The 24,953-nt window shown below is 35.8% G+C and overlaps 1 protein-coding gene across 1 annotated transcript; it reads right to left on the bottom strand.

The window, feature by feature from the left end:
- Positions 1-5,973: 5,973 nt before the first annotated feature.
- Positions 5,974-7,311, bottom strand: LOC135207412 (uncharacterized). The gene has a single exon (XM_064239139.1). It carries the CDS (start codon positions 7,309-7,311, stop codon positions 5,974-5,976), a length of 1,338 nt encoding a protein of 445 aa, XP_064095209.1.
- Positions 7,312-24,953: the final 17,642 nt, after the last annotated feature.

The following is a 24,953-nucleotide window of genomic DNA, read 5'->3' as shown; positions in this document are numbered from 1 at the left end:
ACTGTCGAGCTTCGAGATTTTCTTTAGCTAATTTCCTAACATCACAAAGAATTTTCTGGAGCTTTGACATATATTGTTTAACAGACTGAATTTGACTGAAAGAGGGTGCACTCAACCACTCATCTTTAATTACATTAAGAGGTCCTCTAACTGACCTTTCAAATAACATTTCAAAAGGGGAAAATCCGAGAGACTCTTGTGGGGCTTCTCTTATGGCAAATAATAGAAAATCCACCGCTTCATCCCATTGTGCATTATTCTCGAGACAGTATTTTTTTTAACATACTTTTAAAAGTCTGATGCCAGCGTTCTAAGACACCTTGGGACTCCGGGTGGTAGGCTGAGGATAATATTTGTTTAATTTCCAGTCCCTTCAGAACTTTACTGAAAAAGTCACTTGTAAAGTTAGACCCACGGTCACACTGTAACTCTCTGGGGATTCCATAGGTGGTGAAAACTTTAAGCAAAGCATTAGCTATAGTTTTAGCCAAAATATTACGCAAGGGAATTGCTATGGGATAACGTGTAGTAGGACACATAATGGTGAGCAAATATTGGTGACCCTTTTTAGTTTTTGGCAGAGGTCCTACACAATCTATAATTACCCTATGAAAAGGATCATCAGGAACTACAATAGGTTGAGGAGGATATTTGGGTATACTTTGGTTAGGCTTTCCTGAAATCTGACAAATGTGGCAAGTACGGATAAAGTCTGCTATATCCTTTTTCATGTTAGGCCAATAGAAATGGTTAAGAATCTTGTGATAAGTCTTGTGAATCCCTAAGTGTCCACCATTCCCACCATGAGCAACCTCCAAAACAAGTTTTCTTACAGAGGATGGTAAAACAATCTGGTGCTTTTCACCCCAAGTGTCAAGCTTAGATAACTTAGCAGGGCGATAAAATCTCATGAGCACACCAGATTCATAATAAAAACTAGGTGATTTATCAATTTCACTTTTAGAGACTGCCTGACTGTGAAAATTACCTAGGGTATCATCCTGTTTTTGAGCTTTGATAAGCTCAGCTTTGCTCATAATATTTTCCACTGCATTTTCTACTACTTAGAGCATTCTAGGTCTTTTGATTTCTGTGATCGAGTAATTACACAAGCTACATCATTACTAAAATCATTTCCCTTGTTATGAACTTCACGATGGTCTGAAGTTAAGGTTCTTTTGGACCTGATATTTCAGATCAGTACCACAAAAAGAGTATGATCCCTGACAAACCAACACTTAAAAGAGTACAATCTCAGAGAGGATACACCAAACCACAAACTAAAAATTAACAATAATTTATTTCTTAAAAATCAACACAACAAAAGAACCCCTCTGAAAACTGAATAATGGGGGGAAAAGCACAACAAGCACATACAATACCAAATCAGTCACTTCTTCAATCGCCTACCTAACTATCATGCCAAGGAATAAGAGAAAGTAAACAGTGGAAGTAGGAAAAAAACACTTTCCCTAGCATACGATAGATGGAGATTCAAAAGGGGGGGGGAAAACCTTAACCTATATCCTAACCTAAATCTTCACAAATCAGTTTTAACAAAGTACATTGTACTAAATACATACTCAGATAATAGTATAAAACATGAATAACTCAATAAGTCGAGTCCATAAAGTAACACTCAAAACTCTCCAAGGACGTCTTTATATAGTTAAATGCCGACGCTGACGCACACTTATTTTCGTGTAAAAGAAGTCTTTACTAAATAAGGGGTTGCTGCTCCATCACATGAAGAAAATAAATTAATAATGTTAATAATAATAAAGTGGGCTTACTCTTCTCCGCCACTAGAGGGCCTCCTCACGACTCCAAGGGTGCAGTGTTCAGGCAGAGGCAGGAGATTACAGGGCGTATATTATGCTCGCACTACGGGCCATTCACGAGAGCAAATGCTTAGCTCTACTCCAACTATAAAGGGCTGCAGAAATCCTCGGTGAGGCACAAAGTCCAAGCCTCCAACAACAGGCCCCAAGCAATCCAGCTTTGGACAAAGGCACAAACACACAGGGTCACTCTCGAGTGATGCAATACGATGCAGGTGTGCAAAAGGAAGTATCCTGTACCCAAAATACGTGCACTGCCGTTGACTGCCAATAATACAACACACTGGTCCTTCTATGGTGGAGCCGAGTACAGAACTCTTGAACTAATGCCACAAGGCCCCCTCGAAAGCTCCGGGAGAGGGTCAAAATATGACGTGGCACAGACGACGGAAGCCAAATCACCATCACAAACATGAAAAGCAAAAAAAAAAGAAACTTCATGGGCGGAGTACCAATATAAACTAATAACAACCGTTAAGGAGAGGCAAAAGACCCATATCCAGTGTTCAGAGAGAAAGTCAAAAGAAACTGGATTAAACTAGAAAAACTTACGTTAAAAAGGGGCCATTAAAACTGAATACATTACGTTAATTTATCATACCTCCCCACCAAAAAGAAAAAATTTTTTTTTTTTTTTTTTTTTTTAGGTCAAAAACTAAAAGAAATGGCAAAACTTAAATTAATTATTTCAAATACTCAAATTAGTTACTTTAAATACTAGAAATAAATCAAATAACTAATAAAGAGCAAACAATAGAAATTAAACCAAAACCTGGAAAGGAAAAGTCATTAATACCTAACCTAGAGACCAAACTACAGCCTACTCCATACTCTTAAAAAGACCTAGATAAAACATCTGGTATAACATTATCCTTCCCTGCTATATGCCTAATTTGAAGGTCATATTCCTGCAAAAAGAGACTCCACCTAAGCAACCTCATATTTTTGTCCTTAAACCGTTGGATGAACACTAGAGGATTATGGTCTGTGTAGACCATAATAGGATGAAGTGATGAACTCAAATAAACTGAAAAATGAGTTAGAGCTTTTATTAAACATAAGGCTTCTTTTTCAATAGTTGAATATCTCGTCTCTGCCGGTGATAACTTCCTCGAAAAGTAAGCGACGGGGTGAACCATCCCTGCATCATCCTCCTGGAGAAGAACCGCTCCAAGTCCCATGTCACTCGCATCTGTCGCTAATCTGAAGGGGAGATCAAAATTTGGAGATTGCAGCAAAGGATAATTAGTCAAGACTGCCTTTAACTTTTCAAAGGCTTCTTGGCACTCCTTGGACCATACAAACCTTACTCCTTTCTTTAATAAATTTGTTAAAGAAGTTGCAATTTCAGAGAAGTTCTTTATAAACTTCCTGTAGTACCCAACCATTCCTAGGAACCTCCTAACCCCTCTCCTATTTTGAGGAGCAGGAAAGCTAGCTACAGCCTCTACATTAGCTTTCTTAGGAGCAACTTTGCCCAGACCTACCTCATGTCCAAGATATAAAACCGTGGCCTGAGCAAAATCACTCTTCTTCAAGTTAACTACCAAACCGGCTTTCCTCAAAGCCTTAAACAAAGCTTTAAGTCTTACCAAATGAGACTCCCAATCATCACTATATATAACCAAATCATCAATATACACGACGCACCCTTCCAAATCCTGAGTGATACGATTCATCAGTCTTTGGAAGGTGGCAGCCGCATTCTTCATTCCGAAGGGCATAACTTTGCATTCATATAAACCGTCACCTGTAACAAAAGCAGAGATTTCCCTCGCACGAGGGGAAAGACCAACCTGCCAATACCCTTTCAGCAAATCTAGCTTTGTAATAAACTTGGCAGACCCAATTCGGTCGATACAATCTTCCACCCTCGGCAAGGGAAAAGAATCTGTCTTGGTCATCTCATTGACCTTCCTGTAATCAAAGCAAAGTCGGTGTTGGCCTCCTTCCTTCTTAACTAACACAACCGGGGAACTCCAAGGACTACAAATCCTTGGTTTAATTAAATCATGGTCTAACATATAGCGGACCTCCTCCTGAACAATCTTCTTCTTGACAGGGTTAAGCCTATATGGGCACTGTTTAATGGGCTTAGCGTCCCCAACGTCCACGTCGTGGTCCAAAACATTCGTTCTACCTGGCGCGTCCTGAAACAAATCTTTATACCTGTGGATAATATCAATTAAAGCTTCTGATTTCTCAGAATTCAAATGCTGAAATTTAATATCAATGTTACTTAAAATATCAGAATTGCTTGACAAAGCATCAGGATTAACAGACATTTTCTTGTTAACCATAGGATTCTCATCTACCTCTACAGACACTACTGCAATTGCATCTACTACTACTGGTTCTACCTGATCTACATCTCTACTAATAAAAGGCTTTAACATATTTACATGACAAATACGAGAATTTCGTCTCCTACCAGGAGTTTCAATCAAATAATTTACATCATTAATCTTTTTCAGCACCCTCCATGGGCCTGAAAACTGAGCTTTCAGTGGATTACCTGGTATAGGCAGTAAAACTAATACACGATCTCCAGGCTTAAAGATACGAACCTTGGTACCAATGTCATAATTAGACTTCATCACAGACTGACTTTTATGCAAATTCTCTTGAGCAAAATCCCAAGCTCTCCTCAGTTTCCCCTGTAAATTAGAAACATAATCTAATACATTAACTTCAGATGTCTCTCCTTCCCAATGTTCTCTTACCACATCAAGAGGACCATGTATACTATGGGCAAATACAAGTTCGAAAGGAGAGAAACCCAAAGACTCATTAGGTACAGACCGTATAGCAAATAGGGCATAAGGAACTTCCTTATCCCACTCATTACCCGTTTCATAGCAAAACTTCTTTAATACAGACTTCAGAGTCTGGTGGAACCTTTCCACCTGACCCTGACTTTCTGGGTGGTAAGGAGAAGAGGTAACATGATTAACACCAAGTTCAATCATTTTCTTTCTAAAAAACTTACTTGTAAAGTTGGTGCCACAGTCTGACTGTAAAACCTTTGGAATGCCGAATCTAGTGAAAAATCCAATCAATGCTTCCACCACCTTCTCACCCCGAATACTCCTCAGAGGGATAGCCTCAGGAAAACGCGTCACCCTATCAACCATGGTTAGCAGATATTCATTACCTCCGCGCGTCCGCGGAAGAGGGCCCACTACATCTATAACTACAATCTGACACACCTTACAAGATAACACATGTTTCTTAACCTCACGACGCATCTGGGGCCAAAAGAAATGCCGTGCCAATTTCTGAAAGGTCTTCCTAACCCCGAAATGACCTGCGAGGTTATGTTCATGACAAAAATATAACAACTTACTCCTATACCTTTCCGGCACAACTAGCTGCCGAATTACCTCTACCTGGTCAGCAGGTGCATTAACTGACCTACTCACACGGTAGAACAAACCTCCTTGTTTCATAAATACAGGTTTAGAAATATCACTACCATCACTAAGTTCTAAATGATTAAATTAATTTTCTTGGGCTTCCTTAAAAACCTTTGCATTCCAATTGATGCCCTGAAAAGATACATTATTATTGTCCTGAAAAGATAAATTATTATCATAATTACCAATGTCAACATCATTATCATTATTAACTCCAGTCACAACGTCAGTCACTTGTCCATTAATTAACTCAGCATCGAGTTCTACCTCCGCGAGGTCAACCTCTTTAGACCGAGAACGCGTCACCACAGACACAGGATTCAACGAATCATCTATGCTTATCTGGTCACCTGCCAGGTCTACCAAAGTCAAAATAGGCAATACGTCACATTCAATCTCTGCGGCTAAATCATTGGCAAATATAAGGTCTACATAAGGAATAGGCAAAGTATCTACTATGGCCAAATTAACCATACCCTGAAAATTCTTAGTCTTCAAATATAACTCTTCCAGTGGATACGAGGCCACCGTATCAGGAAATCCACCCAACAAGACAAGGTTCTTATTCTTGAAAGACAGCACCCTCGGGAACTGACCTCCGCAATATCAACGACTGAGCGGCACCTGTGTCTCTTAAAATCTTCACACCACGACCAATTTGCATAGCGCTATCAACATAGACGGTACCAATCAGATATATACTTATCAAATCTTAGTCATTTTGACTCCTCCCTTTGCGGTTGTTCCGCCGATACCAATGTCACGGGTTCTTCATTCTTTTCAAAAAATTTACGGCGCGCAAAGCAATCTGCCTTAAAATGTCCACGGCGGTGGCACCAAAAACAAACTACATCGGACCTCGAGGACCTACTATCATTACTACTACTACCATTCCTACTGCTATTTACGAAACTACGTGCTTCGCTACCATTACTCTTATTGTCATTTTCATTCTTGCTCTTTCCTCGGTCACCCACCGAACTGCCAATAAAGGTACCATGACCTGACTGATTCCGGTTATTCCCCCTCCAACTGTTACCTCGAGGAGGGAACCTCTTACCACTAACCTCTTTCACACAGTCCTGACGATGAGCAAGGGAATACTCATCAGAAGCGATAGCGATCTCTTGAAGAGAATCCAATTTAAGTTCATCTAAATGAATTTTTAGTTCTCTAGCAACCATTCTTTTAAACTCTTCGACTAAAATTAACTCTTTTAATTTTTTGAAAGAGTCAGTCTCCCTAGACTCAAGCCAATCATCAAGGAATTGTTCCTTTCTCCTTGCAAACTCAACAAAGGTCATACCGGGTTCTTTCTTAAGGTTACGGAACTTCTGTCGATAAGCCTCCGGAACCAAATCATATGCCTTAAGGATAATGGCCTTGACAGAATCATAATCAGCCGACAGATCCTCGCTTAAAGTGTTATATACCCTCTGAGCCTTCCCTTTTAATTTGCACTGAACCATAGTGGTCCACATATCCTTGGGCCAAGACAATTTCCTTGCTATTCGTTCAAACGAAATAAAGAAATCAGGAACATCTTCCTCATCGAATACTGGCATTAACTTCAAAGCACTCATTAACTCAAAACGATTATGATTGTTATTATGATTATTATCACTATTATTATTATTGTTAAACTCACGCATTCGCAACTCAAATTTTCGCTCTTTTTCGCGCTCTTCCGCCCTCAATTGCAAAGTTTTATATTCCATCTCTTTAAGCTTAAACTCCTGAGAAAGGATACTCAACCTTAATTTGCTCACCTCCTGGCTACCTGAATCCCCTAACTCCTCGTCACTACCATTGTTTACAAAATCCGGATCACCAGACGTTACTGCTTCCTTTGCATTACCTTTACTACTCTTAATAGCTTTAAGGACCTCACATAACAATTGACCCTTCCTAATGTCTGTTGGTAATCCTAAGTTCAAGTACTCTGCTAAACACCACAACTCATCTCTTTTAAGATCAAAAATTTCTTCCTCCCAGTCGGACCTAGCTAAAAATAGCGCTGCCGCTTCCTCAAATTTATCCCCTACTAAAGGCATCTTCTTAAACCAAGGCAAAAGTAACAAAAGAACAAATAGGTTAATTTTCCCCTAACTACCTAATTCTCCCTATCACACCTCTCCAAGAAAAACTCCCAAAGGTTGGAATGTCAGTCAGGATCCTGTTACACGGTCGCCAATTTTTGTTATGAACTTCACGATGGTCTGAAGTTAAGGTTCTTTTGGACCTGATATTTCAGATCAGTACCACAAAAAGAGTATGATCCCTGACAAACCAACACTTAAAAGAGTACAATCTCAGAGAGGATACACCAAACCACAAACTAAAAATTAACAATAATTTATTTCTTAAAAATCAACACAACAAAAGAACCCCTCTGAAAACTGAATAATGGGGGGAAAAGCACAACAAGCACATACAATACCAAATCAGTCACTTCTTCAATCGCCTACCTAACTATCATGCCAAGGAATAAGAGAAAGTAAACAGTGGAAGTAGGAAAAAAACACTTTCCATAGCATATCGATAGATGGAGATTCAAAGGGGGGGAAAACTTAACCTATATCCTAACCTAAATCTTCACAAATCAGTTTTAACAAAGTACATTGTACTAAATACATACTCAGATAACAGTATAAAACATGAATAACTCAATAAGTCGAGTCCATAAAGTAACACTCAAAACTCTCCAAGGACGTCTTTATATAGTTAAATGCCGACGCTGACGCACACTTATTTTCGTGTAAAAGACGTCTTTACTAAATAAGGGGTTGCTGCTCCATCACATGAAGAAAATAAATTAATAATGTTAATAATAATAAAGTGGGCTTACTCTTCTCCACCACTAGAGGGCCTCCTCACGACTCCAAGGGCGCAGTGTTCAGGCAGAGGCAGGAGATTACAGGGCGTATATTACGCTCGCACTACGGGCCATTCACGAGAGCAAATGCTTAGCTCTACTCCAACTATAAAGGGCTGCAGAAATCCTCGGTGAGGCACAAAGTCCAAGCCTCCAACAACAGGCCCCAAGCAATCCAGCTTCGGACAAAGGCACAAACACACAGGGTCACTCTCAAGTGATGCAATACGATGCAGGTGTGCAAAAGGAAGTATCCTGTACCCAAAATACGTGCACTGCCGTTGACTGCCAATAATACAACACACTGGTCCTTCTATGGTGGAGCCGAGTACAGAACTCTTGAACTAATGCCACAAGGCCCCCTCGAAAGCTCCGGGAGAGGGTCAAAATATGACGTGGCACAGACGACGGAAGCCAAATCACCATCACAAACATGAAAAAAAAAGAAACAAACTTCATGGGCGGAGTACCAATATAAACTAATAACAACCGTTAAGGAGAGGCAAAAGACCCATATCCAGTGTTCAGAGAGAAAGTCAAAAGAAACTGGATTAAACTAGAAAAACTTACGTTAAAAAGGGGCCATTAAAACTGAATAAATTACGTTAATTTATCATACCCTCACTAGGATGATCAGTTACCACCAAATTTGGAACAACTAAATTACCTGCCAGATCATTGCCCAACAAGAAGGATACTCCTTCCACAGGAAAATCGTTATCTACCACACCTACCGACACTACCTTTTTTCAAAGGACAGTCAATAAAAATGTCTGCAAGGGGGCCACGAGAAGTTCGAGTTAAATCCCTCAAGAGTACAAAGTCACCATTTAAAGCCTTATTGATATCTGGGATTGCTTTCCTTAAAATCAAACTTTGTGATGCCCCTGTGTCACGTAACATCTTTATCTTATGCTCAGCACCATCGGATGTTAAAGATCCAATGCCATCTATTTTGAAACCTTCAAACAAATCCACAGCTTCATGTGTTACCACATGCAAAGACTGTTTTTCCTTATGCAGTGGATTACTTTTAAAACTCCTATCCTTAAAATTCCTATTTAACTCCGAAACCTTACAATTTGGTGCTTTACAGTTTTTAATAGAATGACCTGGTTTCTTACAATATTTGCAAAGCAGTGACTCCCTAGATTCCTCAGTGCTAACACCCAGAGTATTGCCTGGAACTTGTTTTACAATATGATCTAATCTCTTGCTAGTTTTATGTACAAGGGAGTAGGTGTCTGCTAAAGAAGCTGCCTTTAACAAGTCATTTTCTTGTCTGTCACAAAGGTACAACATTATATGTGAAGGAAGCTTTCTAACAAATTCCTCAAACACTATTAGATTTTCTAACTGTTCAAAGGTATAGCTGAAGCTTTTAACCTCTTCCTAAAATCTCTAAATTTTTCTGAAGCAAACTCTAGGTATGTCTGAGTACTAGTTTTAACTTTATTGCGAAAAACTTGTCGATAACCCTCCACGGAAATTGAAAAAGCATCTATGACAGCCTTTTTTATAACTTCATAATCATTTGTCTCTTTGATATGTCGACAAACTTGAGCCGCTTTACCGGAAAGTTTAGTCCTAAGTAGCCAACTCCATTGTTCTTTCGGCCAATTCAAATGAGAAGCGGTTTCTTCAAAAGCCTTAAAATAGTCTTCAGGGTCATAATCAGTGAAGTCTGGTACGGTACTAATTTCATATTCTTGGATAAGTCAAACTTCTTTCGAGATTCTAGCAAATCAATTTCTTTCCGTTTATCGAGCCGGGAAAGTTCAGATTTTTCCCTTTCTGCTTTCACTTGCAATTCAATAGTCTCCCTTTCTACTTTTACAGCTAATTCAGCCTGAAATGCAAGTCTCTTTCTCTCTTTTTGCTTCTAATCTAATCTTCTCTTTCTCTATTTCTGCTTCTAATCTAATCCTCTCTTTCTCTCTTTCTGCTTCTAATCTAATCCTTTCTTTTTCAATTTCAAACTCTTAGTTTTATTCTTTCTAAGTTTTTCTCTTCCTTCTCGCTCTCTACCGCAATTCGCTCAAACTCGAGTCTTTGTTCGTTAGTCAAAGTATCCTTGTCTTCAACTATCCAGAGTCTAGCTTCAGCTCCTACCTCTTTAGCCTTTAAGTAATGTTCAAGAATTAAATTTCGAATTTCAGACTTTTTCATGTTACTTCTGACTGGTAGTTGCAAATGTAAACCTAACTCCAAAAGATCCTTCTTCTTTGCATATTGAATTGTGGAGAGTTCAGCAGAAGGATTACCAGCAAATTTATCCACATCAAAACTAGCCATTGTGAAATTGAAACAATGAAAACTTCCTTACGTAAACTATCTGAATTCCTGTTTCACAAATGAACGCAAGGTAACTCACAATTACGTCTATAAGCAATTTGTTCACTTCATAAAAGTTCACAGTATTTCAAATGAATGATAAAAAAAAATAAATAAATAACAATACGGTTTTAAAAGGCTAACTGTACGGGGAAATTTCCCGATTCTAGTCAAATAGAGTGGAGAAGGAATAACCTTGCCTGGTCCAAACAATAGTTATTACTCTAAGCGACTAAAGTTGACAGCTTAAGCATTTCGTGCGTCAGGCAAAGAGCAAAAGGTTCATACTGTACCCCACATGCAATACAATAAAAACGGGCTTTGAGTCAATAGGAGTAACTACACGAATTTTCAGCTGTGATAATTGAAGTTTATAACAGATTAAAGAGCTTACGAGTTTTGCTCTCGGGGCGAGTCTCGGTGGGGAGAGGAGAAACAAGCGAACAGTACTGGGAATAAACGAGTCAACAGGCACTGCACTATAACATAAACCGACCTTATATTTCAAAAGCAGGCGCGCAACACTTCATAAAATACAATATCGAAAATAACAGGTATTCAGATGGCTCACAATGTACAATATTCTGAATGAGAACAAACAACACTGACAAATTGCTCATTAAAAGGAAGAATGTATCCCGGACAGGCCCCCCAATTATGTTACATACTTAATTAGGTTCATCACTGAATATTTAAGAATAAGACACAGATGGGTTCTGTAAGCTTGTAACACAATACTAAGAAAGGATAAATGAAAATTTATTAACGAAATAATTATTATATTAACACAAAAGGTAAGTAAAAATAAACATTCCTCCCTTAGCAGAACAATGCTATAAATCACACCCATAAATAAAGAAAATAAACCTCATTCAAAACATTATGAAAATATACTGAAAATACTCAAAAATAAATAGGCAGCTCCTTCGACCCTCCTCCCAGCAAGAGACCAGAGTGAGACTAACTTAAAGCCAGGGAAAAGGTCCGAAGGAGACAAACAATGCAGAATATAACAAGTGATTCCGTATTCATATGGTAGTTATACAGTTAACTAAACAAGACAATAATTAAATGGTTCAGCAAAATGTACAAATTTAACAATATGCGTCACAATATATATATATATATATATATATATATATATATATATATATATATATATATATATATATGTATATACACAAATTACAGTCCTTTAGTTATTTCTTCCCTATATTCTGAAATTTAGCCTGCTTCTTATTGGTAAATTTTAAACCATACAAATATTAAACAAATTGACGAAGTAAAAGAAAAAAATTAGCCGTTCACTTTTTTTTCGTACTTACGTTAATATATTTGTTCATTTTTTCTCATTGTGCATTGTTTGCTCATTTTTCCTAGCGATAATCTCGTAGTATATTTTCGTGTTGCGTTGGTATTGAGGATTTGTGATGTCTTTTTATGCTTATATGTTCTTCAGAATAAATCCCTCGTTCATTTCCTTGACGGCGATATCTGTATTAACACCGTAACATGATCAAAAGAAGGATTTCCCATTGTAAAAAGCAATTTTTTTTCCTTGATCTTGAAATTCTCCGTTCATCCGGACATTCATGAAGAAGCCATAGGTGTTCTTGGGGTCTATTGGTTTGTGAGAAGGCATTTGCATACTCTTGAGCAGCGAGTTATAAGATCGAAAAGAGAGATGGAAAATTTTAGAAGAGGCACTTGGGATCCATTTTTACTTGACGCCACAGTAAAATGATGCTTTAGTAATAACTACCACAGAGAAAAGTGACCTGTTTTGCATTTTAGACCATCGACTAGACTGGTACATAGAAGCAGAAGTTTACGGTAAATCACTATGCAAACGAACACGATCCGTTTGAAACTTTTATCAACAGAAAACAATAAAGCCAATCCTCCTTCAAGAAAGAAGGTGAAGACACCATTTAAAATTCGTTGTTTTTTTAAAGAGAAGTAATAGGCATATTTTTTGTTGGGTTTTGGATATGGCCAACTACACTCATTGAAATATGTAAATTTTCTTATTTCTCTTGAAATAGAAAGATCAGGTTTATACAGTCCTGGACAGATATTCATAATCTTAACATTAGAAGACAATCCCTGGAAGTACCATTACAGATACACATGTCAGTGCCATTAAGCTTAGTTCAGGTGTCCGAGAGTCTGATGTCACCACTCCAGGAGCTGAATTTGGCTGCCAATTTCGTTTCAGTAGAAGGAAGATTCACTGTTGGGATTTTTTATAGCGTCCCTTGATGCCAGCTTTGGTTTATGCGTATGGAGCCCTGGTTTAGTGACTAAGATTAAAGTAAACTTTGGGTCCTGACATCCTAATGTTGGCGTTCGCGTGTTATTATTATTATTAACAACTAATGTTTTAGACAGTGACTACAATATTTCGAACTTTGGATTTTAGCCAGAAAAGACATTTCCCAAAATGATTTTTTTTTTCGTGTGAAAGCTCTGATGTGGATGCTGACCTTACGTAAAAAATTGGTACGTCAGGGACATGTTCCAGTACCTGGTAGAAACAGTTGGATTACAAGTTCTGACTCGGAACTACATTCGAAGATAGAAAGGACGTTAGTAATTCGGTGTAGCTGTTCTTCCTCTGCTGTTGCCAGCCTTACTATTACCCCTTTTGTCATCCATTTTAGGCTGCTCTGAAAGCAAGAACCTGTGCCAACATGAGGCTGTCAAAATCTAAAATATCAATACTGATGTTACTCTTGCTGTTGTCTCTGCTAGTCGTTTTATTACTAACCCTGTTCTAATCCAGATGGTGCCCGGTATATATATATATATATATATATATATATATATATGTGTGTGTGTGTGTGTGTGTGTGTGTGTGTGTGTGTGTGTGTATGTATGTATAAGATACTGAGCATTTTGGGTATGACAAAGTAAAAGTTTTAATTTCCCCAGTTATGTGCAAAAGAAGACAATATTTGAAATGATTTCTTAATATTGTTATAAATTATATGATTTGAGCAGAATCAAATAGCCATTCTATTTAAATTGTTTCTGTAAACTATTTTGTTCTACGAATAAAATATTGAATAGAAATAAGAGAAAATCAGTCTAGTATTTACCACATGAGTGCTGGTTGAATAAAATAGAAATAGTTACTTTTTACATTTTTCAAGTTAAACTTACAAAACCTTCATTATGCGAAGATAATGCAATTAATGAACAAATTGGATTTTTACTTTCCAAACTTATTCGCGCGCATTCTTATTTTTTGCCATCTCATTTGCAAAGAGTTTTCATGCCGATTTCCTTTTTTCTTCGTCTCCTTTATCTTAGTAGTAAAAATGAAAGAATGTGTACGTTTGGTAAAACTTAAATTGGACAGTGTTCATGTAAATTTTAGGAGAATGGAAAAATCTTATCTGGAAAAATAAAACTGGGTCGGTGTTCTAATAACTATACAGACACACACACACACACAAACGTACTCACAGACACATCTATATATATTAGGGCTGTTGCCTTGTATAATAAGGCGCCCTATGAGGTAATGTTAGACTTGCGATAATCTTACGCTAAGTCGGTTGGTTATGCACTTCCATACTCATTGGAGTGTCTTAGGGTTTGTAGATCACTTACGAAGTCGGTATTATCTTCTTTGGTTATGACGACGATGTGTTAAACTCATGATGATTCGGCAATGATGTGAGGTTCTAGTAGAAAACACGAAGTATAAAAATACATATATTCTTCTGAGATTACATGATGAATATCAGACAGGGTTGCACAGGTCTGCCAATGACGATGGCTTGATCGCTTCTGCCAATGATGATGGCTAATTCTGTTCTGTTCCGACAACCATCTCGGTTACAAGTCATAAAGGAAGCAGACAGTAGCTCGAACATATGAACATACATACAAATGAGACACACTACAGATCACGTAGGCCGTTTGAATTATAGGTCGCAGTAGTTGTCTCAAGCAGGGAGCTTGGACTAATGTTTCAAAACAAATGAATGACCACAGGTGACGTCATCTTAGCGTCTCTGGTCTGATCACATTCTTGCAAGCAATCTGGTTGACCTCTTTAGTTTTAGTCTTTTATATATATGGAATAACATTCCATATTTTTATCATGTAATCACTTACATAAAAGCTCGGTCAGCTACCAAAACCAACCACTGAATATTACTCAAGCTTGACTTGCATTTGACTTATAGGAGTGTGATACAGACACTATGTGAATATATATAGATATATAGAAAATACTTATAAGTAAAAAAAAATTCATGGTGTACACAAATACAGATTCAAGTAATAAGATATAAAACATAATATGCATATGATGATATTCGTAAATAATAGTGATTACGTGATATATACTGATAGTTTTTCACTTCATCTCTTTAAGATACATGTGCTACAGAAAATACTAAAGTACTCTGATAATCGCATAGAATAAAGATTAACATGATAAAAATCATATTTTAACTGATAAAAATTCATATATGAATTGATAAAAATTATTAATGTTTATGCTGATTGATTCGTTGATTTTTATGCTAACTGTTATATATCTGCAGTTATTGGTAAGATAAAAGGTAACAGATTGATTATAGGCTACCTGATTTATTTATACATATGTATATGGATTCATATAATTATGATTAATATATGTGCACTTTAAATAGATTCCTAGTGCGTACACGCAAAGATATATTTCGATAGGTTATTTATGATTCATTTTAATAGGATACATTATTACTTTATTATATATAGGATACATGATACTTTATATATATAGGATACATGACCGAGGTTATACTACTACACATTTAACTAGCGTTCGAACAACTTTTCGTCCATTACACAGTTCCATAGCCAAATGAAATGGCCAATTCCAAATGGTTAAAACAAGGGGAAAATTACCTGGCGGGGTCCAACGTTCTATTTTGCGCTCATACTTGTTCTCTGCATCCTAAGCTACACGAATACGTTCGCGATGAATAAAATCATCCCCAGCACGAGTCCTTCGCCAGCAACGTAGTGTTGAATATCCTTCTGGTCGTAATTGTCGGAAGTATGTCCCTTTTGTAGTCAATTTCCGACAGCTGCCGGAGCATTCCGCATTAAAACGAGATTAACGACGGGATACGGGTGTCGGTCGAAGAAGTCCATGAAATAAGCTTGTTCACTTATGATGGTGCTTATTCCTTTCACATTGTAGGCGGTTGTTACTTGACTGCAGTCGTCCGCAGCGACGAACGATTTTTTTGTGAAACTCTCGTACTGCAGAATACTGTAACCTGGTTCCATTGATCAGCCTGCAAGTGAAATTATACTTGTCACAAGGGCAAAGTAAATTCAGACAACATCAAATACGTGCGGGAGAAAGCCATTTAGAACCAAACTTAACCCACATGAATTCGCTGATATTTTATGGAATTCAAAAGAGTCAGCTGTACAAACTTTTTTATCCATGGCATTAGCATTGAGTGAACCTATCCAGGTCTATGATGACTGTAAAAATATCCATAATTATAAAAAATAAACAGATATCAATACGAATCCCAAAGAAAATTCGATATTACTGGTAGTAAGTTACTAGACAAAGAAGTGGAAAACGGAGCTATTTGTAAAGGAAGCAGACAGTAGCTCGAACATATGAACATACATACAAATGAGACACACTACAGATCATGTAGGCCGTTTGAATTATAAGTCGCGGTAGTTGTCTCAAGCAGGGAGCTTGGACTAAGGTTTCAAAACAAATGAATGACCACAGGTGACGTCATCTTAGCGTCTCTGGTCTGATCACATTCCTGCAAGCAATCTGGTTGACCTCTTTAGTTTTAGTCTTTTATATATATGGAATAACATTCCATATTTTTATTATGTAATCACTTACATATATATATATATATATATTATAATATATATATATATATATATACACATTGCAAAATAAAAACACTGTATCGTGCTTCTAATAAATCAATAGAGGGATCCACAGTAATATCCTTGTTAATCTATATATATATATATATATATTATATAGTTATATATTATATAGATTAACAAGGATATTACTGTGGATCCCTCTATTGATATACACATATATATATATATATATATTATATATATATATATATATATATATATCTATATATATATATAATATATATATATATATTGTTACGAAGTGCCAAGTATCTGGTTACCAAGCATCAAATATTACCTCACCAAAAGCCAGACACCTGAACCCTCATAACACGTTTAAACGACTGAATACTCTAAAGGCAACAGTGATCCCTTAACACTTACCAGTATTGCAGAAAATCAGACTAAGTTCATCAAAACAGGTGTGAGGTAATCTTGTAAGTAATTGAATTAATCAACAACTTTAAAAGTCTAAGTATTTCCCTGATTTCTGAAGTCTAAGTACTTCCCTGGTTCTAAGTCACTTCAAGAAAATTGAAGGAAAGCAAATCAATTACCACTCTATGTTTCTACCTATCATCAATATAATCATAATCATATATACTGGTTAGAAATAAACACTTATAAAAATTTTAAATACAAAAATTTATTATCAAATTCAAAATTTATAAGTGAAATTCACAATATCAGGGAAAATTACTGCTACTTGAAAACAAAGTAAAGTTTAATTAATTCTTGAATCAAATTAAGTAAAATTAAATCAAAATTAATTTATCACAAAATTCAAGAAAATTAATTCAATTGAAATTCAAAAGTGTTAGGCAATAATTGAAAATTTGAAATTAATTCACAAGTGCTAAACAATAATAAAACTTGAAAAGAATTCTAAGTAAATGCAAATTAATTCACAAATGTTAAATTTAATTAAATGGGCAATGATAAAGCAATGAAAACAACTAAGTCAACTAAATTGTGAATGCAAATGAAAATATAAATTAAAAGGCACATTTCAATAAGAAAATGAAATAGTGCACAAACAATGGAACAAACACAAACACAAAAAATACGCAATGTGTAAAAGTGTAAATGTTTTCACTCAAAACACTGTAACCAATAGTTTTTACCAAACCTTCACAACCATATGTTATTAGTTAACCACAGTTCCTATCAATTATTAGTTAACCACACTCCCTATCCATTATTAGTTATTAGTTGTTACCTAACCGTTATTAGTTATTAGTTGCAACTAATAAAAATATAACACACTTTACCTTTTTGGTATACCAACTTCTTTCTTTCTCATTTGCTGCAGCTTGTATATCACACTTTCACAAAAACCAGGCGCCGTTACAAAATCATTTTTGTTCAGATTCCACAAAAGAAACTAAATAACACTAAATAAACTCTAAGAAATATCCAATACGAAATTCTAAGTTACGAGTGACCAATTTACGTTACGTTAATATAATCTCAATGATTTCGAGTGAGAGAGAGAGAGAGAGAGAGAGAGAGAGAGAGAGAGAGAGAGAGAGAGAGAGAGAGAGAGAGATCTGACTGCCTCGAGGTCCTAAGATAGAATGGAATTTTCTTCCTTTACGGAAATTAGACAGGGCAGATGACCCAAAATGTTCTTGTCATGAATGCTTCCAGTAGCTTGGAAATCTGACGCAATCTTCATAAAGAAATGTGTAACATGCACGTGGTTTTGATCAAAGATATATAAAAAAAAGACGTACTCTACTCGATCGAAACGGAGGCTGAGCGACAATTAGATTGACATGTTTTGATAACAACGCAACACTCAATTCTCTCGCTATCACATGCGTTGACAGATTTAGGAAAGCAAACGGATCTCACAGACCCTCTAATCTTACAGTGTTGACATAAAAGTTAAACATTCATAGTTTCAAACAGACAGAAAAAGATCTCTCTCTTTTTACATTCTACGTTAATATATATTTTCTTTTACAACATGTAATGCGAAATTTGAGCACACATTTAAAACATCCTATTCTAAGCTATCTAAGAATCTGAAAAAATTTTGTAAAATTCTACATGACATTTCAAAGAGGGGAAATATGCATTTTGAAAGTAGCATTATATAATATATATATATATATATTTATATACACACAAACATGTACTCACAAACACACTCTATATATATATATATATATATATATATATACTATATGAATATATATATATATATATCTTATAAATACTTATATATATAATATATAGTTATATATATATATATATCTATATATATATATATTATATATATAATATATATTTATATATATATATATATATTATATATATATATATATATATCTATTATATATATATCAATATAATATTATATATATATATATATTATATATATATATATATATATATATACACATACACATACATGCATACATACAGACATATATCCGCATGTCTCTGTTAGTAAATCGCACTTTTAAAAGTATGAGTTTCACATCGAATGCAGTGAATATTGCAATCTTTTGTAACGCCGTCAGACTCAAATCTACAAGAGTTCGAGACAGTACAGATTAGTGTGAATAAAGTTATCACCGCACATATTACCTTAGCAACGAGAAGAACGGAATGGAGAACAGGATTTCTAAATTACCTCTTGTGAACGCTCTGATTACAGAAGTGAACCTGAATTTACTATATGTAACATTCGTAAATAGGTTTAAGAGAAATAGCGCTTTTCTTGGGTACATATCAAAAAGATTTTTTTTTATTATTAAATTTCGTGCTTAGCGTAGCGTAAAGGCTCTTCAATTCCTTTGGTTATTTTATTGAAGGAAACGACCGAGAGAGAGAGAGAGAGAGAGAGAGAGAGAGAGAGAGAGAGAGAGAGAGAGGATCTTTTGTGTCTCAAAAAAATAAAAAAAAAAATAAAAATTGGGCGGATATTCTTATCAATGGTTTTCCTGTTATGGGACCGGTGATTTCATCGGTGAAGTTTAGTTTTCTTCCTTAATACTAAATATATACTGAATGGGTCCCTAATATATTTTCCTTAACCTTAGTATATCTCGGCTTCCTCAATTTATAGTAATGCTGGTTATACGGGCGTCTATTTGTTTCAACTTTGAGCCATTCTCCAACTGGGGTTGGGGTCCCCCCTAGTTGGGGTTGGGGCCACCCTCAGTGAAGTAACATTATAACAGTCACTGCTTAATTTGTAATTGAACTTCTTGATTTTGGACGAACCTCTTTTGCCGTAAGACTTCCACAGCACTAACGGCTTCATATACATACAATAGAACACTCATACTAATCTTAAGGATGTTGCCTGCCTTCTCTCGCCCTGCCCCACTCACCCCCTCCCCCCTATCCTCCCCCCCAAAAATAAGTTTGACCTGTAATCATCCCTCGGCTCCTTCATCGAGGCCCTTCCCGAAATTTTGTAGGAGGATGCATCTCTAATGATAAGGAAATGCAATTATGTATTGGCTTAAGAGGATTAATTCTCCCAAACCGCTCGGTCGCCGAGGATTACTGTCACAAGAGATGTAGAGAGAAGTAAGTAGGCGGAGGAGAGAGAGAGAGAGAGAGAGAGAGAGTAAAAGGAGTATAAAAAGGAATAATGATTTTAGCGTTCATCTAGTTGTGCTTTCTTTTTAATTGCCTCGGCTTTAAAGGATCAAAGACATCCATTTCGTCAGTGTCCATCCAAAATGGTCTTGATCCATTGCCCGATTATGAGAACAGAAGGAATAGCAGTAATGTTGACATAAATGAACGATTCTTGTAGTATATGAATAAAAAACTTGGTTAGTTAACCCATACTGTTAGATATGAAGGCAAAATTTAAATGCTTTTGCAAATGCATTGCACTTATAATCAAATAAACATTACGTTTATTTGTTTAACGCTTGCTGAAAGTTAATAAATTTTGGTCAGAAATAGCTATAGAGAGAAGAAATTCTTTTTTATTTATTTATTATTTTTTTTGCACTGTGCTATAAATAAAAATGAATGAAACTTTTCCAATATATGCGTATAGTGTATCCGTACCGTAAAAATTTACGGTAATATGCTTTGCTGCACAATGACTGGCATAGATAGCAATAAATTATATATCATTGGTGTGGCAATTTATCTAGGTTTTACTCTGTGAAAAAAATATTATGTTATATTATTTTTGCGAATATTTTTTAACCTTTTTACCAACAAAGTGGGATGGACTGTCATTTTCCCTTTCCTTTCTATCTGTCAGTGCGTCTGTCAGACTTATATTTTTCATTACAACTCTCACAAAGTTGAAGGGGCTTTTTCATAACAACTCTTACAAGGTTGAAGGGATTTCATTCAAAACCGATACAAAGGTAAAAGGAAAAAGCATGTCTGTCCCAATGGCAGTACGTCTGCTACCCCAACTTTTGTCATTGAAATTCATCCTACAGAATTGAACTCCGTAGGGTGGGTAGTACCGTCAGTGGACCTCATGCTGTGCACTGTAGGCATTACTGCAGGTTCTTTGCAGCGTGCCTTCGGCCCCTACCTGCAACCGCCTTCGTTCCTTTTACTGTACCTCCTTTCATATTCTCCTTCATCTTACTTTCCACCCCTCTCCTTATACTAGATTCATAGTGCAACTGCTGGGCTTTCCTTCAGTTAGACCTTTCAAACCTTTTACTGTTAATTTCCTTTTCAGCGTTGAATGACCTCATAGGTCATGCAGGGATACATGTGGAAGAAAATGTTTGTTCATCTGTGAGTTTGGCTGCCCAACTTGGTACAAAGTTTCGGGATAAAGGGAAGTTTTCTGTTTGTCTGTACGGCTGTCAGCCTGTCATTGTGTCGAACGATTGGTTGAAGAAGTTCCAGTCAAACTTGATACGAGGTAGACGACCATGCATTGCCCCTCATGAGGGATCATCCGTCTGCTGCCCATCTTTTTATTAGTGTCTCTCACACTTACCTTATTATTTCAACTCTCCAACATGGTTCGCATCCCGTAAGGTGCACTATAGGCATTACTTAATGTTCTTGCAGCGTCTTTTCGACACTAGCTGTACTCCTTTTACATTATTTTTTACCGTACTTCCGTTCATATTCTCTCTCTTCCATCATCATTTCCACCTTTTCCTAACACTTGATTCATAGTGCAAATGCGGGGTTTTACTCCTGTTACCCCTTTCAAACCCTTTTACTATCAATTTCCATTTCAGCCCTGAATGACCTCTTAGGTCCCAGCGCTAAGCCTTTGGCATAAACCCTATAATCTATTCTGCTCTCTACACGATTAACATGATTTCAGTCAAAATGGTGGTAAAAGGATACCTATCATGTGTAAAAATACATAAAGGGAGATCATCCGTTTGTATATTCATATGGCTGTCTGTCTGTCTCTCATTATGTCTCTCATACCTACCTTGTCATTCCAACTCATCTTGAACAGTAGAAGATATTTCATTCAAGGTTTGTTCAAAGAAAGATCATGTAAAGATGTACATGAAGAGTCCCTCTATGTTCATATAGTGGCACATATATTTCGACTATCTATCCGTGTATATATATATATATATATATATATATATATATATATATATATATATATATATATATATATATATATAATCCTCATTAAGGGAAGGGGACACACAGATGTACAGGCTGTGTCTTTATTCCGACGTGTCGTAATCGTCGTAATTCTTCTGTAACTCTTGTTTACTGCTGCTTTCAACTTTCGTTTATTATATGTTCAGTTATCTTTCATTTAAATGTATGTTCTGTTAAAAATTTATTTCCTTTAATTAATTTTGAGCTTTTCCATTTCTTCATTTTTAATTTTTAGTTTTGTTTTAACAATTTTATCAGGAATTTAATTTTTCATTTTAACAGTCCTGAAGATGTAATTAATTGGATAATTACGAAATGCCGAAATAAAGACAGCCTGTACAGCTGTGTCCTCTTCTCTTTATATAAGCTATATAGTATTAATAATATTTATATATTATATTAATATATATATATATACTTATATATATAACTCGTATATTATATCCATTTATATATATATCTATATATTAATCTATATATATATATATATGTATATATATATATATATATATATATATATATATATACATATATATATATATATAATATGCGTTATGCGTGCGTGTGTGTTTGCGCGCGCACGCGTGTGTATACATATTTCTTGTCTACCAGGTACCTTGAATGACTTCGATGAGCAAGACTAATCCTTCAGTCCGATATTTCAAATCCCTTTGTCACGGATTCTATGCTTTAATGTCTTCTTAGGTAACGAAAGTGTTATTATCACAGGAATGCAGTTCCCGTTAACAATCTTTATCGATGAACTATATTCACGAGTCTTTTCCTTAATTTTAAGAGAGAGAGAGAGAGAGAGAGAGAGAGAGAGAGAGAGAGATCTGACTTTTTTATGAAATGATAGATGAAACGCTAACGTATATAGTATGAACTTTAATAGTAATTTTCATGACGCAGCGATGAAAACCTCCTGGGAAAGAAGAGAAGCATTAAATGGTCGCTATTATATACTTCAATTTTAGCCTGACTAAAGCCAGCTTCGCAAAACCGGAGTTATCACTGGAATCGCCATCACGTGGAAATGGCAGCTTGATATAACAATCGAGTAGAGTGGAAATTCAGAATTATAAGTTGAGCCTTGGTTCGTGTCTTTGATGCAGGACTGTAAAATGATTTAGAAAATAACAATCCCAGATTAGCGCTGCTCCTCTGCTCTTGAACCGGAGGCCCTTTGTAGAGAGAGAGAGAGAGAGACTGTTGTAGAAACCACGTATGTCTGATGTCAAGAAGGCTATCGACATACTGTACACTCTTCACTTTTTTTCGAAAGAGGAGGCCAAAGTAAAGAGAGCAGTTTGGAAGGTGAAGGAAGAGGAAAGGAGGACATAAAAGCCTTCCTCAGAAGAGGTAAAAGGGCGAAATGTTTTTATTTAGTGCGGAAAGACACCCATCCACGCTGGGTACCTTTTGCCCTCGGATACAAGGCAATTTCTTTTAGCTTTTACCCTCCTATCAAATTCATCAAAAGCTACTCTATAATTATGGTCTTAATGGTAATGTAAGTGGAAAGCTTTCCATATTGACTGCCTAGTAGAAATTAAGAGATGATTACGTATATTATATATATGTATATGTATATATATTATATACATTTGTACATACATTAAATTGATATATATATATTATAGATAATATATCATATAATATATATACATATATATTATATTATATATAATATATTATATATATTTATTATAATATTATATTATATATATATATATATATATAGATATATATGTACACACACATTTCACTTTCCTTCACGCTTTTTGTACTTCGACAGGTTATCTTCCCAGTGATTTTTAACTCTAAATGTGGTGAAAATTTATATTTTTACTTTTGGGGATTGGTAATTATATTTATATTTTTTATGAGAAGACGTTAAGAGCAACTTTTAAATGTTACTTTAACTGTTGCAGTACTTCCTTTCTTAATGATTATTTACCTTTATTTTTTGCTCTTTTGTTCGACAGTTGAATAATATGAAAGATTGAGGGAAGTTGTCGGTCGAATACCCAGAAAGTTTATTCATGGATTTTTTAGTATATATATATATATATATATATATATATATATATATATATATATATATATATATACTAGCAAAATTACCCATCTACGATGGGTGATAAAATACGGGTGCAGAAGTGAACAATTTATATGTACTATTTCTTCAGCAACATTAAAATAAGGGCGATTGCACGAATAGTCTCTCTCACTCTCCCTCTCTCTCTCTCTCTCTCTCGTAATGTAATTCAAGGGACGATCACTGAACGCAGAGAAATTCTTATTCATTGTTGTTTCCCCCTCTTTTAATGATATGCTCTCTCTCTCTCTCTCTCTCTCTCTCGTCTCCTCTCCTCTCTCTTAAAGTAAGTGAAGGGATGATCAATGAACGTAAAGAAGTTCGTATTCATTATTGTTTACCCTCTTTTAATGATTCTCTCTCTCTCTCTCTCTCTCTCTCTCTCTCTCTCTCTCTCTCTCTCTCTCTCTCAGTGTAAGTTAAGTAACAAAGACGGTGATGGGATTATAGGATTACTTAGCTCGCAAATCACAAATTATCTCCTCTCTCTTTCTCTCTCTCATTTTTCGATAGCAAGATAAAATTATAAAATTGTAGTGCATTAATGTCGTTAAATGGCTCTCTCTCTCTCTCTCTCTCTCTCTCTTTTCGGTGACTTTCATTTAACGGAACAGGGATCTTGATTAGTTCGTTTCTTTGTCAATTACTTTGCACGGTGATACGAATCATAAAGTATCTTTCTTTTCATTATGCAACTGCAAAGACGCAACTTGTATGTCAGTGCGTTATGGCTACTGATAAATGCTCTTATGATCCTGTGTCTTCCAAAAAAGAGTAGAAAGTAGGAACTTGTCAGTTTCCTTTTTATTATGTCCATTGGCAGGACCGAAATTCCGAAGCAACATTACCGGGTAGTACTTCTTCAACGTTGTTTT

The sequence above is a fragment of the Macrobrachium nipponense genome, chromosome 32 (assembly GCF_015104395.2).
Source record: "Macrobrachium nipponense isolate FS-2020 chromosome 32, ASM1510439v2, whole genome shotgun sequence".
Lineage (NCBI taxonomy): Eukaryota > Metazoa > Arthropoda > Malacostraca > Decapoda > Palaemonidae > Macrobrachium > Macrobrachium nipponense.
The sequence above is the reverse complement of the archived record's forward strand: the minus strand, read 5'-3'. Positions and strand labels throughout refer to the sequence as shown.